Below are 19,008 nucleotides of genomic sequence, written 5' to 3'. Positions count from 1 at the left end.
TTAAAACATACAATAAAATTAAAAAAAAAAAGAACCGAAGTCATTTAAAAAATACATCTGCCAAATTACTTACTAAAAAAATCCCTAAATCAAACAATATTTAGACAATTAATTAATAATGAATGGACAAAACCATACGCCATTGACAGTCGCGTGTGCGTGATGGTCAGGCACGGCACGCGATTGGTTTTACTACCATAAATCTTCATAGCTTACTTTTTTTTTAACAAAATACCTTTGTAACCATATAACGTTTTTCTGTAAACTCGTTGTATTGTTGACAGCGTAATTCTGATACAAATGTATTGTTTTGACATTATAAAACTACAAAGGTAAAACTTTAGTTAACTACTTGGTTTTCACCGCTAACGGTTATTTTTTTTTTTTGATGGGTGAAAATGGTATGGTCACCCCGCCTGCGCTAACGGGATACGCTGGCGGGGCATCAGTGAAGGGTGATAGATGAGAATGAAAACAGGCCAGAACCGCGAAGAGGTCGACCTGGTTGGGTATATTGCTAGCAATGGGATTCTCAGTCTCCATTACTAACAATCCCTTTCCCCCACCGCTAACGGTTGAACCGATTTTGATGCAACTCACTGTGACAAGTTAAGATGATGATAAGATAAGATGATCAAGGATATTTTCTGTCTAATAGTAAGCGGTTCCCAAACCCTTTTTTTTACACAACTTAGGATGGCAAACAAGCTGACGGTCCACCTGATGGAAAGTGGTAACTGTCGCCTATAAATATGAGCAGTACCATGGACATAACAGAGTATACTGTTTCGCCCATGATACCCCCCATGCGTTGCCATTCCTGAGGACTCAGGTGTTATTCCTCTGTACCTTGTAAATTCACGCCATATCCCACCCTTCACACCGAAACAAAGCTGCTTCACGGTTGAACCATGAATAGGACAGTAAAATATAAATTCATTATTTTATAATACCTGGGGACCTACCATGAAATGAAATTTCGAGTTTTCGGGCTCAATTTCGTGTTTTTGTTCGTACCTAAATCGACCCAGTAAATGGAGCTTAACGTTTCATTCATCATAAATCCTATCCTAATAGTCCAGAGGAACCATATTTTAATATTTTCAATAATTTTAAACGGCATGTATTATGTCATTTTAACATTAAATTTCTATTTCGTTCATCCCCGAAATTTCGGAAAATATTTTATGGTAGGCCCTCTGATACGAAATTCTATACATTCGTGTAAGTTTTAAATTCCCTTCTGCTGTCCCTTTGTATCGAACATTACAATATTTTAATATTTATAATCGAGGTGAAAGATCAACAAACCTACGAGTACATATAAGAACCTGTTCCACATTCAAATGGGTGACGATTAATGAGCTTGTAAGCGATACGACAGCTCGCATACTCACCACTTACTTACTAGTCAAGATATAGAAAAAGAGATACTAGTATTATAAACATGAAAGTAAGTTTGTTTGTTGTTACCTCTCAATTATATGTAGTATTCTGTTAGAAAAAGACAACCCAATTTTTATCCCACTCATCCGATTACTGGTCGCTTGTGTAAAATGAAAATACGAACTGTACCATGAAGATCACTTAACACCATGCGTTCTGTCGATAACGTTATATAAAATCGACCTCCAAGCGGTCCCCTCTTGAAATAACCTGAGGACCTACCATGAAATGTTATCCGAAATTTCGGAGCCAAACGAAACACAAATTTGATGTCAAAATTACATAATACAAGCCGTTTGGAAATATTTAAAATGTTAAAATATTGTTTCTTTGTACTTTTATGATAGAATGTATGACGAACGAAATGTTAAACTTCATTTGTTGGTTCGATTTTGGTATAAACAAAAACACGAAATTGAGTTCGAAATTTCGGAACTCAACGAAACAAAAATTTTATTTTATAATAACGCAATATGTATCAATATTTAAAATGTTAAAATGTCGTTCCTTTGGACTTTTATGGTAGGATGAATGACAAACAAAATATGCAAATGAGTCCTATGGTAGACCCTGATTAATTTGGGATGAATTCATTGCGATGATGGGCCAACTAACCTGACTTCATCCTCACCTCTCATCCTTCACTGGTACATACCCTGCCAGCGTATACCAATGAGCGCAGGAGTGGTTACTATTCTATTATTATCAATAAAAAAAGCCTCATGTGACTGTCCCAACGCCGTCTAATCCGGAATGCGTGCGGGTCGGATCAATAATCGCGTGCAAGCAGACGCCACGGCATAGGTGCGAAGGAATGCAGTCGCCGTCCGCGCGGCCGCCGATACGATGATTAATAGAGAACCTGTACTGTTCCACCATTAGATGAGCCTGTGGTTAAGGTTGCCAGGTCCAGCACACATTTCTAATTCGAACTCATTTTTTTAATTATTTATTATGGAATAGTCACTCCATCTACACTATTGGTTTCATCATATCAGCCTTTAATTTATACTGCCTCCCCCTTGGGAGATTTTGCCAGTAGTTGTCACGCTTGGCAAGTGATTGGTAACCGCAGTTAGGCTTTGATAATGATTTCAGAGGGTCGCTATTGCCCAACCTTCGACGATTAAATTCCCTTAGTCGCCTCTTACGACATCCACAGGAAAGGAAGCGGTGGCCGGACCACACGGCAATACTATTGGTTTACGCTGCTTGCAATGAAGAAGGTTCTGTAGGCCCATTGTGACAAATTTACAAGGAATTTATCACGTCAGTTTTCAGGGGGACCGCGAAACTGGAACTTTTCTAGTTTTTTTTTATTACACAGGGGGCAATCAAGCATGCGACTCATCTGATGGTAAGTGACTACCGCAGCCCAGGAGCAGCCACAACGCCAGAAGCATTGCAGTTGTGCTACCGGCTGGTGAATAGGTATTTTCTGGGTAAACGAGATTTTCCAACATTGGACCATATTTAAACCCAATATTAATTGGTAAAGGCATTCTTTGCGGTCTAAAAAGCTAATTTATGTGATTTATAGTACGATGCAATTAATAAAATTTGGCTCATGAAAATGTACCTACTTTACCATTGGGCTGGGCACACGAGATGAATCATAATAGGCATAATTAAGTCATTATTATTTAAGCCATGTCAGAGGTCTTTCTGTATGATGAAAGCGGCTTAGAAACTCTGTACTGCAGAGGGCGACACCCTCACACAAGTAATATTAGTAGAATACTTGTACAAATGAAACGCATTCGATTTTTAACAATCGAATGTGTTTTATTTGATACCTGTCGACCGATACTAATGATGACGCAACGAAGTGATACCTATCTTTATGATAACTTGACCGACCCTATCGGGGTCAAGGTACGACGTTAACCCTATTTTGGGAGCAGGTCAGATATAAGTCATGACGCATGGAGTCAGTTTCGTGTAATTTGCTCGTTAAACCGTTGACAGAGGCCTTGGACTGATGACATCTTCCTTCGTGATAAATTGTCCGCTTGCTTTCATGGTAGTTAATTGCGTTTAACTAAGTTCTAATGAATATAATAGTGGCACTGATGGAACGTGTCTGTGAGGAAACTTTTAGAATGGAAAATGCCGATAGGTCATTAGTTTCTGCAACATTTTTAAAGACCTTGATGGTGTAGAGGTAGATAAAACAGTACCTTGCCCTCTTATGGTTACAAGTATATTGCTATCTCGTTCTAATTCTATCTTATCTATGCTCTGAAAAGGAGATGGATTCGTATACCATGTATGATGATGGAAAGGTAAACCTGCTTGGGCTGGCGTGGTATCAGTATGGATGATAGGTGAGGATAATGGATGATAATGGAATGATAATCCCGTCTATGCTATCGGTATGCGTTGGCGAGACACTAGTAAGGGATGATAGGTGAAGATGAAAAGGCAGATCAATTAACTAATCGTGACGAAATCATCAGCAATTTACCACGATGGTTTCTGGGGGGAGACCGCATGAAGGTCAAGTTGATAGAGTATATTACCATCAATGGGGCCGTTGTACTTCATTACTGAGAACTCCTTTGCCTCCTACCGACTTCACACAAACAGAGTTTATAAAAAATAACATAAACTTAGTCTATGTTTCTTTCTGATAAAGTAGCTTTGTATAGGTGAATGAATTTTTAAAATTGGTTGAGTAATCTTTGAGTTAATCCATTACAAAAAGACAAACAATCAAATCTTTCATCTTTATAATATTAGCATTGAAGTAGGCATAGGTAATATATATACCAATCCAATAAATAGATATCCAATATATAAATATTGGGTTCCTCTAGACAATGTATAGAGGAACCCAATATCTGGCGGGAAAAGGTTCCTCGCCCATTTCGATATCACCCATGTCGGTCGGGGATCTATTTTCGAATATGTTGAAAGTCTGTTATTCAGCATTATTTCTTGTATAACAGTCGTTATTGGACGTTTACCAGAGGGAGACTTTGTACAAAAGTCGATTGCTTGGGTACCTCTGTCCCATTCGTGTTTCAACCGTGAAGTAGTTGTGTTTGCATGGCTATGTTTCGGTTTGAAGGGTGGGATATAGCGTGAATTTATAGGGTACAGAGGAATAACACCTGAGTCCTCAGGAATGGCAACATATGGGGGGTATCATGGGTGAAACAGTACACTCTGTCATGTCCATGGCACTGCTCATGTCTATAGGCGACGGTTACCACTTTCCGTCAGGTGGGCCGTCAGCTTGTTTGTCATTTTAAGTTGTATAAAAAAAAAGCTAGTATATAGATATTGTAACAATAATATATAGATACTGCTATAAGTATAGATATGAATATTCTACCTACGTATATATAGTACCGTCATTGTGTATAGAGCCTTAGTGTAACCACAGCAACTGTTTTCCATACTACAGTGACTGTACCAGAGTTGAATACAATAAAGTTCAGATTCCATTTATAAATATAATATTATGCAGTATCGTTTTATATGTTTTGCGGTTGGGTGGTCGACAGTGGACTGGATAAGTACTTTTATAAGTCACTGATATTAACGTAACGTAACCTGACCTGATTCGATAACATTGATGACTTACAATCACCCCGTAACAAATAAATAACGGAATTATAATGTAAACACAAAATTAAATATATCTACCTAATATCTACGTATATAAAAGGGGAGAGGAATTGTTAGTAATGGATTTTTTAAAATCATGATCATGTACATGGGTACATTGTTACATCTCGATGTCCCTGTGGTTTCCCTGGAAACTATTATGGTTAAATCTTGTGGAATTCATCACGATGGGCTAACTGACCTGCTTTCATCGTCACCTATCATCCCTCATTGATGCCTCACTAGTATATACTAACAGCACAGGCAAGATTACTATTCTATTATCACCCATTAAAAAACAGAGCATATTGGAGGGAAGACAGTTTTAATAAGGGAACTAGCAGCTCCATTGCTAGCAATATACCCTATCACGTCAACTTCTTCGCGATTCATTCTTGTCGAATTCGTCATGATAGGCCAACTGACCTGACATCATCCTCAGCTATCATCCCTCACTGGTGACCCTTTAACGTATACCGATAGCACAATCGGACTTTCCAATCCATTTTCACTCGTTAAAAAAAACAAAGCATACTACTAGCAAGGGAACCGCTAGTCCCAGTAACTAACAATCCCCTCCTCCTTACCAAAAAATATGCCCTATGCCTGGACATGTTAACCACATTTTTCTTGCTACAAAATGCACTCTGTACACTAATTGCTCTGAATGTCCTTTAGACGATAACAGCTGCAACGCTGTGTACGAGATATGTAGTATAAAAATAGCATCAATGGATCCCTCTATGACGTTAAGTGACGCCTGGTGGCTACGTTTAACTTCTAATCATTCGTAGATATACAAGTGATTTATGCAGAAGTTATGTTCTTCCTGATAGTGGAACGTCAGATTGTTTGCCATTCTAAGTTGTGCAAAAAAAGAGATTATGCAGTTGTCTGGGTAATTGTCTAGATGGAATGCAAGGGGAGGGGGGGGGAAGGATTGTTAGTAATGCGAACTGCCATTCCCATTGGGAGCAATATACCCGTGTCAGATCGATCTCCACGTAGGAACTTGGAAACCGTCGTGTTGTTTTCCAGATGTGTCCCTCACAATGCGCTAACTGACTTGCTTTTTCATTCTCAACTATCATCCCTCACTGGTGCCCCGCCAGCGTATATTAGCGTAGTCGGGGTTACCATTCCATTAACATCCATTAAAAAAGATGGAATGTAAGCTGTATGAAAAAAAAGGCAAAAATAGGCCAGACCATTATCTCACTCCCGCTATTAAGCGAATTGCTTGCTATGCTTTGAGGAGCGCAATCGGCCAATGAAATTTTACTATATCAGAATTTAAGATCAACTACTTATGTCACTAGGGTTATCAGAGCGCGTGTCTCTGGTGTTTCGATGTATTTGGTGTTAATACACCAGGCTACAATTTGTGGGTACAGATTTTTTTTTATTCCACAAATGGCAAACAAACTGATTGAAAATGGTAACCATCGACTATTGACATAAACCGCACCATAGACAATAAACCAACCAAGTCAATATTAAAGTTACGACTAATGTTAAAAATTGTAATATATTTTAATTGCTACTTAAATTTGTTTGTCCGTAAATTTTTTGGGTCAACTGATAATAAGGTCAATTCTGAGCACCATTTCTCTAAACCAATCTCTAAAATTAAAATTTCATGTTGATATTACAGCAAAATCATTATTGCAAAGACCAATAAAATATTTTAATAAATTTAAGCCAAAGTTATTATAATTTCAGTTAATAAAACTTCAACAACAGTAATTCCATGAACTTGCTGAAATAAAAGAATAGATTAAGAGATAATTAATTTGGCCGTGTGGTCTCGGCATAGGTATGATATATTAAGGGAAGGTGAGGGATAAGCACGAGCGTCCCTCTTAAAGCAGGCGGATTGGCAACTATGGTTGCCAATCCGCCTGCCAAGCATGGCTACTACTGGCAAACCCCCTACCCCCCAACTTATGTTCTGCAGTGGACAGTTCAAGGCTGATATAAAGAGATAGATTTAGAGAAGTGGTGCCTCAGAATAGGTCTAAATAGTTTAGAATTGGACCTGATTTTGATTCACATCCCCAAAAATAAATATAGGTGCATTGAGAGCTTACTTTATTAAAAGTCCTCCAAGAAAAATAATGCAACCTTGAGTACATTCTATTAAAGTACTTAATCATGTTTCTAGATCATAGTACATATTTTTACAGTGTATTCTGAGAAATACATTGATACAGAGGATATGAATCATACAAAATTTAATTCATTTATTAATGGTAACTGTTGTCAGATATTGAAGATAAGAAAAATAGTATTTCATCATCCAGTCTGACTTTATTTAACATATTACTTCAAGACATTTATTTACGTAACTATAGCTAGGTATTTATCATGGCCTTGACTTTGTATTATAAAGTATCCTTTTACATGTTATTTTTTTTTATACCACTGAGGTGGCAAATAAGCATACGGCCCACCTGATATGAACGCCTGTACTACCAGAGGTATTACGCACATGTTGCTAACCCTTAAAAACCTTTTTACCCCCCTAATTAAATATTAATTATTTAATTTATCTATTTATATACTGAATTTAATTCAAATCTAGACAGTTGTTTAGGTGTAATAAAGTGACAAATATATAAACTTTCTTCACATTGACTATATTAGTAGGATTTCTTTACAGGTAATACAGTCACCCAAACTAGCTTAGTAACTTAGCTTTACATGGACTAGATGACTAAACATACATATAAAGTTTATTATTGGATATAAATCGCTTATGTTTAAAACATTATCTGAACAATTTCTATGTGAATAAACTATGAAACTAGATAAAGAGGAAGGAAACATTGTTATGATAATGCCTTGTTTGAATGACCATTTGATAACAAAGATGTTGAAATCGGTAACGGATGTGGGATGTGCATTGCTCGATACATTTTGTAGTTTGTGATTGACTAAAAATATTACTATTACTAGTATGTCAACATTTCCTTTTAAATAGGAAATGCAACAGTGTGTTGATAGTTGACAGGAATAGAGATTGTGTTCCAAAAAAAAAAAACTTCAATTATGATAAAACCAGTTATTTTGATTTAAAAATCAAACTACTAAAGCAATTTTGATAAGATTTCTATGGGTATATTTGTAAGAATATTTTTTCAGATAAAAAAAATGTATTAAACTGGCAGAGTTATGAGGTAACAACATAAAAAAGATATAACTAAAACAAGAACCTTCTTCTTTTTGAAAGTCCATGCAATAAAAGCATTTAAGTTTACCCTGGACGACAAAATGTAGGGATCAACATACTGGGTAATAGTTCAAGGATTGACAGATTGCTTGATTTTGCAGTTTGAAAAATGGATACCTAATTAGGAATTTACCTTTTTCTAATTATTATCTTTTAATGAAATCTGTTTGTTTTTTTTAACATTATTATAATTAAATATTTTTAAAAGTTTAAACATTACATATAGAGCATCAATTAAAACACACTATAAATTAGATTGCTTGGTTATACAACATGGTTTAAAATTATTTTAACTTTTGCTTTCTTATGAATAATTATAAAATTATTTCAAATAATTTCATTTCCCAAATGAATTGAATAAATGTCACGGTGAAAAAAAATTATAAACATAAATTCTAGAGGTGTAAGGAGATCAAACAGAAGTATAAATACTAAAAGTAATAAATTTAATGTAATTATTGAAGAGTTTAATTAATAAATATGTTAAAAGTGATAAAAAGTTTATTGGTGAAAAACAAATTATCATAGTAATTTTATATTAATACATTTATTTATATTCTACATATTTAGTATGTGTATATAAATACCTACGTACATAAAAGGAGAGGGGACTGAAGGCATTAATTGCTTAGGACCCTATAGTTAAGTCACCAACTGCTAACCCTTGTGGGTAATCTTGGGTTACATTATTGTACAAATTAAAATTTATCACCAATTGTCATTTCCTTTACTCTTAAATGAAGATCTATCTCGACTTAAAAAAAATAATAGACGGAATTTGTAAATTGTCAATTTATACATTATATATTCTACTGGAAAATAATTAATAAATTAAATAACTTCCATACAGTTGTATAAACAATAATGTAACCGATTCATAAACTGCCACAAGAATATCTTTGTGCGAAAGTTAACAACTGTAAGTAGGTATGTTTGTAAACAAAGGTGCCGGCAGATTTCGGCAAATGGACTCACCAGAACTTTGATGAACCGGCTTTCCAACTCATCCCGGTCCGGCATCGGGGGCTTGGTTCGGTTCCTAGTGGACGGCTGACGGACATGGTTACTCTTCGCCGACGCGGTCGGTCCGTCCAACATCGTCTGATCCCTTGACGTTATCAAACCCATTTTACGAAAACTCGAAAATCACTAATGCCAACACATATTTGATTAAGTCATCATTTTATCACAGATAACAGCACTATTATATCACGACAATTAATAAATCATCAGGTTTACTATCACATTACATTACAAAGCACACGGTGAAGCGATCTTAAACGAGTCTGGTATAAAAACGTTCAACAAAACAAGAAGCGGAACAAGAACTATATGAATGAAACAAATAAACTGACTGAAGTGAAGTACGAACGCGACGCGAACGACTAACCAGAGAGAAGTTAGCATTAAGTGGCTAGCAAATAACCAATCAGAAGGTGGATTGTGTTCAAAAATTTTATTGAGACATAGATGTAGAACATTTAATTATAATTTTATATGATAATGATTTAAAATTCTAAATATTACATAGATAAATAGTAATTCTTTTTATTCAATATGAAAAATAAGAAAAAAGGTGGTCATACGAGGTAACACGTATGTTACAGCGGGATACATATATAATACAAGTCATTAGCAGTAATTCATCTGAGTTCAGAACGTAGGCGAGTCGCTAACTAAATTATTTATGACTCGGCATAGACTGTATATTGATGAAATTGGAAAATATAAGTATCTATACAATTTTTAATACAATGTAAGTTAATAAATGTTCACAATCTTATATAAATTTATAAATAAATAAAACACCTATATTTATTTTATAGTGTAAATAAGTGTGTGAAATATATTGATGTATACATTTGTGTTATAAAGACCTGGCTTATTTATAGCGTAAAATAGACTTATTCAAGGAATTGGTAGCATAGATTTTATACAAATATTTTTTTGCTTAAAGTACCTACTGCAAGTTAAAAAAAGGAATTATATTGGTGCTAGCAGAAATGTTAGAGACGGGATTTATAAATTCTGGTTATTTTCTTTTAAATTGAAATTGAGTATAAGAAAACGTAATTGTTTACGTGTGTAATATCGTTGAATATACATTAGACAGTTTAATGTATTTTAAATCATAAATAATCCTACAGTAGAACTAGTGTACATTATTATAATGCACACTGGTTCTACTGTAGTGTAAAGCAGCGATTCCACCCGAACCCAAGATTACATAAAAAAGTCACCAGGGTACGGTAAAATTATTTATACTGTGAAACAGTTTTATTCCTCGCATTAAAAATTAAAGGAAACTATAAAGTGTTATACTTTTAAAATAATTCTAATAAAAGCTTCAATTTTTATTTAGCGTTTTTCATTTGTAATCATTTGATATGGTGTTCCATAAAAAAAAAAGGTATTTGGTGGGCGTTACCTTATCTTAAAAGTTTAGGAATCTTGATATAAAGATGCCTCGTATAGCCCCTTTGACCTTACTTTTATTTCTCCACAGCACTACGCCATCTGATCTTGTTGGAAATTTGCTTACCTACGCCATGCTTAATCTCTCTTTGCCAACTAATATTATTTTAGGTACTGCTAATCGAGACAGAAAATAAAACATTTTTATACAGATATATAATTTTATTGTTTTAAGTGTAGGTACAAAATATAGCGGTAATGAGACCGATGTTACTGTCCGTATCCGATTAAAATAATTATACGATACATCATTGTTAGCACCATTTTTTTTTATTTTCTTTTTTTAGATTTTCTATAAACATACCATTACCTTAGGCTACTAATGCATAATAATAACGAAAAGTTGACGGTCTTTTAACTTTTTCCTTTACATAACTATATCTCTAAAGAATATAAGCTTTTATTCATTGATATATTCATCACACAACAGTCTACAACTAAATGAACTTAAAATATTCACTGACAAATTATACTTCAATCTCTATACTATAAATATATTTAATAGTAAAGAGTTTGAAAAATAAATACACAAGAAAATTTGGTCCAGCTTCAACAAATGGGCGATACATTTCCTTGTTAATAATTTAAATGAAATCTTCACATCAGTGCAGTCTTTGGTTAGAACAGAGAAGATATCAGAAAATATATAACTTAAATTTATAATATCACAAGCATAATTAACACTGAAACAGTTCATTTTAGCTAATAACTTCAGTCAAACATGGTTAGGTATATTCTTGTATAAATATGTAAGCATCTTTAATATTTAACAATTCATTGTAAACTATTTAATATAATTTATTGATTTATATAATAATCACGACACCAGAGTGCAAAAACCTAATATTTATGGTGTATATTGTATGTATAAATCAAAGCTAATTAATAGGTGGTAAACTAGGCAAACGATTAAGCGAATATTAGGAGCTGGTCGGGATAGCATATGATACTAAGTTAGACAACTTGACAAAGGATACAATGCACGAAGTACTATGCGAAGCTCGTACAGTAATGTACACCGTTAATTTGTCCATACTACTTATTATACACGTACATTTTAATACTTTTAAGGCATAATTCGCTCATCCACTTAAATCCACCTTAAGCTAAATTTCTAATACCTTACAATAATAATTTTGCTCTCTCCCTTGTTCTGTCAAGTTTTGCTTCTACAAGGTACTAAGTCCTATTTTTAAAACATTGTTTCTACAAAGTACCAATCTGCACAAACTTGATAGATATAGGCTTATATTAAATACTAAAATCTGTAAAGGCACAATAAATGAGCTTATGGCAGCTTCGTGCCTTTAATATGTATAAAGGACAATGTTCATGATCTTCTATACATTTTCGACGCACAGGTCATATACGAAGAGAACAATGAAATCAAACAATCTACAAGAAATGCTTGTAACCTTTGTGTACTATTAACTAATATATTGCTTTTCTAGCTATATTATCTACCCTTCTTCATTTACTATCTTGGGAGCGATATTTCAGTTCCGACAACAGTAGACTCCATTTGCGCTTATCATCAGTATGCAATTCTCAAAGAAATGGTTACAGCTCTATAATATTTATTTTATTAACAGATTATACTTTTTTTAAAGGTGTATTATGTATTTAGGAACTGTACTTTAGTTGCGCAAAGGCAATAATTTCAGTCGAATGAGATTTTACAGGAAGCATCGGCGTATATAGACGACGCCCTACCCACTCGAGTTTAGACCATCTGTTCCCAAAAATGTCTCCTTTCAATAATGTTTACAAATCTAAAAGTCAGCTTTTTAGGTTTATTTTTGGAAAGAGACATCTTGAATCTGAGGGGTAATTAGGGGTACAGACATTAACTCGTACACCTAAAATACTTCTCATAAATCCTAAGAGAAAAGTGGGGAGTCCTATTTAGAGGAAGGGTAGTAATAAAGTACGGCGCAGCCCGGCAGCTGCCAGCGCGAGGCGTGCAGCTCGATGAGCTGCAGCAGCGTGCGGCGGATGGAGGGCGCGGCGGCCGTGTTGAGGAAGGCGTCGCGCACCGCCGTCAGCAGCCGCTCCAGGTCGCCGGGCAGCTGCGCCTCCAGGTCGCGCCCGATGTACGTCAGCACGAAGAAGAGATTCTCCGTCTACAACACCATTATAGTTATATTACGCATGTCTAATAGAATAAAATAAACGTCAACTTAATTTAGACTTGTTCATAAGCTCTCTTAAATAGTAGCTATTTTATGATTCTAACGCTTGGTTCAGAATGTTATTATCCACTGAAAAGGACTAGGCAGCACGGAACTAATCAAATGGCAGACAAATCTCGTGTATTCAAATAATGTAATTATTTTTGGAGACAAAGATCTTACAAATTCGATTTGCTCATAAATTTTAAAATGGCAACTGTTTTGTCAGCATGAACCATAAAGAGACTATTTATTATAATTTATACATTTAAATCATAACAAAAATAAAATACAGTTTCAAATAAATATATAATCGTAGTAAGAATCCACAATTGTGTATATTTTTTTTATACAACTTAGAATGCCAAAAACAAGCTGACAGCCCATCTGATGGAAAGTAGTAACCGTCGCCTATAGGCATGAGCAGTACCATGGACATAAGAGAGTATACTGTTTCGCCCATGATACCCCCCGTGCGTTGCCATTCCTGAGGACTCAGGTGTTATTCTTCTGTACCCTGTAAATTTACGCCATATCCCACCCTTCAAACCGAAACACAGCTACTTCACGGTTGAAACACGAATGGGGCAGAGGTACCCAAGCAAACGACTTTTGTACAAAGTCTTCCTCTGGACTTACCTAGAGACATCAAATAACATAAAATAAGGGCAGGAAAATAGTGACAGTGATTAAGTACGAGTAGATATAGCGGCACTCACGTCGCTGGCGGAGGGCACGGGCTGGCGGATGCAGTCCTCACAGCACTTGCAGATGAGTGTGAGCAACACCTGTCCAGGCTGCGCAGAAGCGCCACGCCGCTGGATGGCGCGGCGCCGCAGCTGGCAGTACATCTCCAGCAGGAACGACAGGAACGCCATCAGCCGCGGTCGCCCACCACCAACCATGGCGCCCAGCAACTGACGGAATTCATGCAAACACTTTTATTATACCACAAAAAAAAGCACTTTAACCTTAACCACTCATTAGGGGGAAGAAAGGGATTGTTAGTAATGGCGACTGAGAATCCCATTGCCATCACAGTTAATTCCTGATGAATTCATCATGCTGGGCTAACTGGCCTGTTTTCATTCTCATCTATCACCTTTCACTGGTGCTCCGCCAGCGTATCCCGTTAGCGCAGGCGGGGTTACCATACCTTTTCACCTATAAAATAAAACACCCATTAGCACCTCGGTACTGAGCACGGGTCTACGTTGTCTAGACAACTGCATTTAAGGTTCACAGGGTATATTTCATTAAGGATGGAAAATTTTGTTATAAAATAATTAGATACGGTTATAACACATAACACAGTTTCAGTGTGTTCTGTGAAACTATAAATTTATGCATTTTTTACACATATCTAAATTAACTATCCGGACGCGATTAGAGTAAATAGCACCTACATATAAAAAATTTATCACTGACGACGTTTTTAACATGGATTATACGACGTTGTGGTCACGATAAGCCTGAAATAAACGGTGTCTTCTTCAGGCAGCTTACGCAATTTCTTCGGTCATTATCACATTATTATTATTATTGTCTATGTCCACCCTAAACACCGTATACACAAACGTCTTCAATAAACGTCGGCAATAAAAACCAGCTGTGTAGATATTATGTACCTGTAATCGCGTGACGTTAAGTACCGATCATGAATTTAAATATGAATTCTGTGAAGCTCGTAGTGACATTTTTGTCTGTAAGTGTAGCAACTTTTCATCAGGTGTAGATAGATAGATAGATAGATACTCTTTATTGTTTCCTCCAAAAGATTACAATAGTAAACTTATTATAAATATAAATAAATGTTTGCTAAATTTGCAAAAGAAAATACCAAGTAGTGTAAAGTTACGAAGCAAAACACTTTAATCAGCACAATTACCTTCTCCCTGTCGTGGTACCACTGCTGGCAGGTATTGAGCAGCGACTCGAGGAAGGTCTCGGTTTGCTCTCGCTCCACCACCGCGATGCAGCGTCGGGCTGCTGGCAACGCGTACCGCGGAGACTCCACCGCGCGAGACACCAAGTGCCCTACGGCGTCCATCAAGGTCCGAGCACATACAGCATTTGGATCTGTTGGTAAAATATTTATAATATTAAAGTACAATGAAATTATATTAAAGTTACAGCAGAAAAGAATAGTACCTAATAGCAGAAACAAAATCTGTAAGAAATGGATCGCGATGAGAAAATATCGTCTCATGATGGAAGATTTGGGTGGAAGAAGTAATTATAAACAATAGTCGATCACTATTAAATACTGTTAAGTGATTATGCAGAATTGATGTCATTACTGGGCACTGGTATAGGATTTTATTTTGAATTTTCCTTCTCTTGGAGATAAGTGTATTCTTAAGTCACCCTATACTTATAGTATCAGGGTATACTCTGAGGATGAAAAGTTGTAGGAACCTAAGTTACGACTAGGCGAGGGGAAAGGGATTGTTAGTAATGGAAACTGAGAATCCCATTGCTAGCTATATACCCAACCAGGTCGACGTCCTCGCGGTTCTCCCTGGAAACTATCATGGTTAATTCCTGATGAATTCAACATGATGGGCTAACTGGCTTGTTTTCATTCTCATCTATCACCCTTCACTGGTGCTCCGCTAGCATATCCCCTTAGCGCAGGCGGAGTTACCATAAAATTTTCACCCATAAAAAAAAACACACGACTAGGCTATAATTAACGTTACAAACATCATTCACCATATTTCGTAAAGTATCAGAAGGAGACTGTACAAAAGTTGTTTGCTTGGGCAGCTCTGTTCTATTCGTGTTTCTACCGTGAAACAGTTGTGTTTACATGGCTGTGTTTCGGTTTCAAGGGTGGGATATGGCCGTGAATTTACAGGCTATAGCAGAATAACACCTGAATGCTCAGGAATGGCAACACATAGGGGGTATCATGGGCGAAACAGTATACTCTGTTATGTCCGTGGTACTGCTCATGTCTATAGGCGACGGTTACCACTTTCCATCAGGTTGGTCGTCAGCTTGTTTACAATTCTAAGTTGCATAAAAAAAAACTATTTTCTCCGGTGGTTTATTCGTAGATGAGAGGCACAAATTCTTCAATACTCACCTTCAAGAGCCTTATCTATGCACTCTTGGATCTCTGGCGGGAAATTGCCTAAGTCGCCAGCATCTGCAGCCAAACCCAAGGCTGCCATGCCACTGGCCAGGGCGTCTGCCGAGGTCAATGATTTGGACCTCTTGAGCCCTGGTGTGAACGATTGTGGACGGATGCTCTTGCCATTGCCGTTGGTGAGGGAGGACGGCGGAGACTTTTTCTTTTCAGAGGCATTACCCTGCTGCGGTTGTAGTTTGAAATGTACACGTGGACCCGCCTAAAAGTAGAAACAATTATTTGTTATATTTTTACTGTTAGGAAAGAATAAATTATAGAAATGGCTAGCTGATTTACCCAAAATTAAAAATCACATATAGCCTAATACATATATTTATTACAACTTATATACTTCTTGTATGCTTACTGGGGAAGAAACTGCTGTGACTCGAGATATGTACTTCACATGGACTGTGTCTAAGCGCATTGCTCGACAGCTGTTTAGGGTATATCTACTCCTATATATCATCCTCCTTATATATGTTATAAAAATCAAATCAATCTTAAATAATTCGAATATAAGTATTTTAAACTTCATTAATAAAACATTATTATTTAATGAAAGCTATGTTATTTGCTCACATTTACTAGGTACGTAATAATTATAATTTATCAGAGAGATCATCCTTATCATTCTATCAGTTAATATATACAATATTTCGATAAAGAAGCTTTACATATATACATCTGTAAATCACAAGGAGAAGTGCTCTATGAGCTTGGTCTCGGCGATGCGTCATATTATTAACCTTCCAAACTATAAAATCAATCGTTAACACATAAGGAAACTCAAGGTCAATATATAATCGACTTACCATTCTATTTTTAATCAGTGACTTATTGTTTTACTAAGAAAATGTACAAAATTCATGCATTTGCCAGCAACAGAATATATTAAGTGATTACGCCATATTTAATTAAAGCCACCTTGTCTGTTACTTTTTCAAACAGAAATATTAAATTTAATGACAATAGATAAGGTTTATGCATATAATTTAATGGAAAGGTAGTATCATTTACCATATTAGATGATACTAGAGCAAGTCAAGATGAGAGTAAGTACAAGAGGCAAATTACTGTTTGCCTCTTATTTATTCTTATGGCAGTGTTTTAGTTCTCAAAAATAGGCAACGTATAAGGAATACCATATAAGAGGCACTAGATTTTATTAACCAAAAACTTTTAAAACATAATTATTTATGTTTTAAATAATATTGTATTTATGATTATTTATTTATTTAACACTATATTGCACTAGAAACATAAAAATATACAAATGACAATTAAACAATTTAAGTGAAATACAATAACATAAATTACAGATTAAAATATAAACATAAAGGTACAAAAGGCGGTCTTATCGCTAGGGCAATCTCTTACAGACAACCTTTGGTTAAAGGAGAACAGATAGAAGTGGGTAGGTGGCGCAAGAATGAATTAATAATGAATGAATTATAGTAATAATGTAATATATAAGAAAATCTCGCAATTGGTAAAAAGAACTAGTCGTCTAGAAAACTGTGAGACGTTCTCAAATTAAATCCACAGTAACAAGCATAGATTTTTTTCGTTCTGTAAATTCAGAACAGTACGCTTCGACACGGTTGCATAAATTTTGTTTTTCAATAAATAAAAACGTTACGGAATACCCAGAACAAATAAATGTTCTAGCTTAATTTATTTTTTACATCTGGAACTGACCGACTTTATGCTTAGTAAATACACTTCACATTCATAGTGTAAATACAAATAAAGAAACGACTTTATCTCCCATATCTTCCATTATTTAAAAACTAGTCTTTTTTTAATTACACTGAAACACTGACACCGATTCGACAAAGTATCAGTAAACATCTTAAAATGTAGATTTTTTTTTATTTGGTGTAAAAAAAAATTATCATTTAAAATTGTATCCCAATTTTGGCAACTGACGACAATTGTTACAGCAGTGCAGCTGAAAGCTATGTTAGTAGGTACAGAGTGTGATTTTAATTTGGATTATTTCAAGTGGAGCGATACATGCATCTATTTACACACGGGGAAGAGCCGGATTAACAATGTCGGGACGTCTAACCAATGCACGTCTCGCACTCAAATAAATCTACTTTTATATATATAGTTAGTTTTTTTTTTTTTAATGAGTGATAATGTAATGGTATCCCCGCCCGCGCTATCGGTATACACCGACGGGGCACCAGTGAAGGATGATAGGTGAGAATGAAGCAGGTCAGTTAGCCCATCGTGACGAATTCAACAAGAACTATTCACGACGGTTTTCAGGGGGAACCACGTGGAGGCCGACCTAATAGGGCATATTGCTGGCAATGGGGTTGTCAAACTCCATTGCTAACAATCCCTTTTTCCCCATATAATAATTCATAATAACTTGAAATGTGTTACAAAATATACTAAAATATGTCAATGTACTAAAAAAAGCAATAATATTGTCCTTGCTAGTTGATTGATACAAATGTAAAGCTTGGAAAAAATATTTACATTTATTAAATTTAAGAAATTTTAGTCGACGTAAGGGGTTCATAGTCGATAATGGGCCCTAGGCAGTTGCCTACACTGCCTAATAGATAATCAGGCCCTGGGGATTATCAGAAACAGAGACTAACAATCCTATTAATAGCAATATACTGTGACATGATCTCCATGTTGTTCCTAATAGCAACTATGGGGGTTAATGATCGTGAATTCATCGCTATAAGTCCACTGACCTGATTTCGTCTTCATCTATCATTCCACACTGACATTTCACTATTGCATATCGACATCCTAGTTAGGAGGAATTAAAATGTCCACCTTACACGAATCGAAAATAGGACTTGCTTTCTATGTATAACCCGTCGAGTCAAATAGGCGTCTCTTGTTGAGGGAATAATACTTATAGTATGATTAAATAAACGAATAAATGGTTTTAATGAATG

At 35.6% G+C, this 19,008-nt stretch overlaps 2 protein-coding genes across 6 annotated transcripts in view; both read right to left on the bottom strand.

Annotated features, from left to right (window-relative positions):
• Positions 1 to 9,662, bottom strand: part of LOC113520704 (formin-like protein) — a 116,078-nt gene extending 106,416 nt beyond the window's left edge. For both annotated transcript variants that reach the window (XM_052897466.1, XM_052897467.1), the window contains exon 1: positions 9,269 to 9,662. In XM_052897466.1, coding sequence (XP_052753426.1) covers positions 9,269 to 9,421 — 153 coding nt within the window. In that variant the 5' untranslated portion in view covers positions 9,422 to 9,662. The remainder of the gene's footprint in view (positions 1 to 9,268) is intronic.
• Positions 9,663 to 12,396: 2,734 nt separating this feature from the next.
• LOC113520703 (CBP80/20-dependent translation initiation factor) overlaps positions 12,397 to 19,008 on the bottom strand; it is a 50,956-nt gene continuing 44,344 nt past the window's right edge. For all 4 annotated transcript variants that reach the window (XM_052897250.1, XM_052897251.1, XM_052897252.1 and 1 more), the window contains 4 exons: positions 16,031 to 16,295; positions 14,828 to 15,018; positions 13,659 to 13,856; positions 12,397 to 12,891 (listed from right to left, as the gene is read on the bottom strand). In XM_052897250.1, coding sequence (XP_052753210.1) covers positions 12,670 to 12,891; positions 13,659 to 13,856; positions 14,828 to 15,018; positions 16,031 to 16,295 — 876 coding nt within the window. In that variant the 3' untranslated portion in view covers positions 12,397 to 12,669. The remainder of the gene's footprint in view (positions 12,892 to 13,658; positions 13,857 to 14,827; positions 15,019 to 16,030; positions 16,296 to 19,008) is intronic.

This window comes from Galleria mellonella, unplaced genomic scaffold (assembly GCF_026898425.1).
Source record: "Galleria mellonella isolate WM207_F2 unplaced genomic scaffold, CSIRO_AGI_GalMel_v1 utg36, whole genome shotgun sequence".
NCBI classification, from domain to species: domain Eukaryota; kingdom Metazoa; phylum Arthropoda; class Insecta; order Lepidoptera; family Pyralidae; genus Galleria; species Galleria mellonella.
The sequence above is the reverse complement of the archived record's forward strand: the minus strand, read 5'-3'. Positions and strand labels throughout refer to the sequence as shown.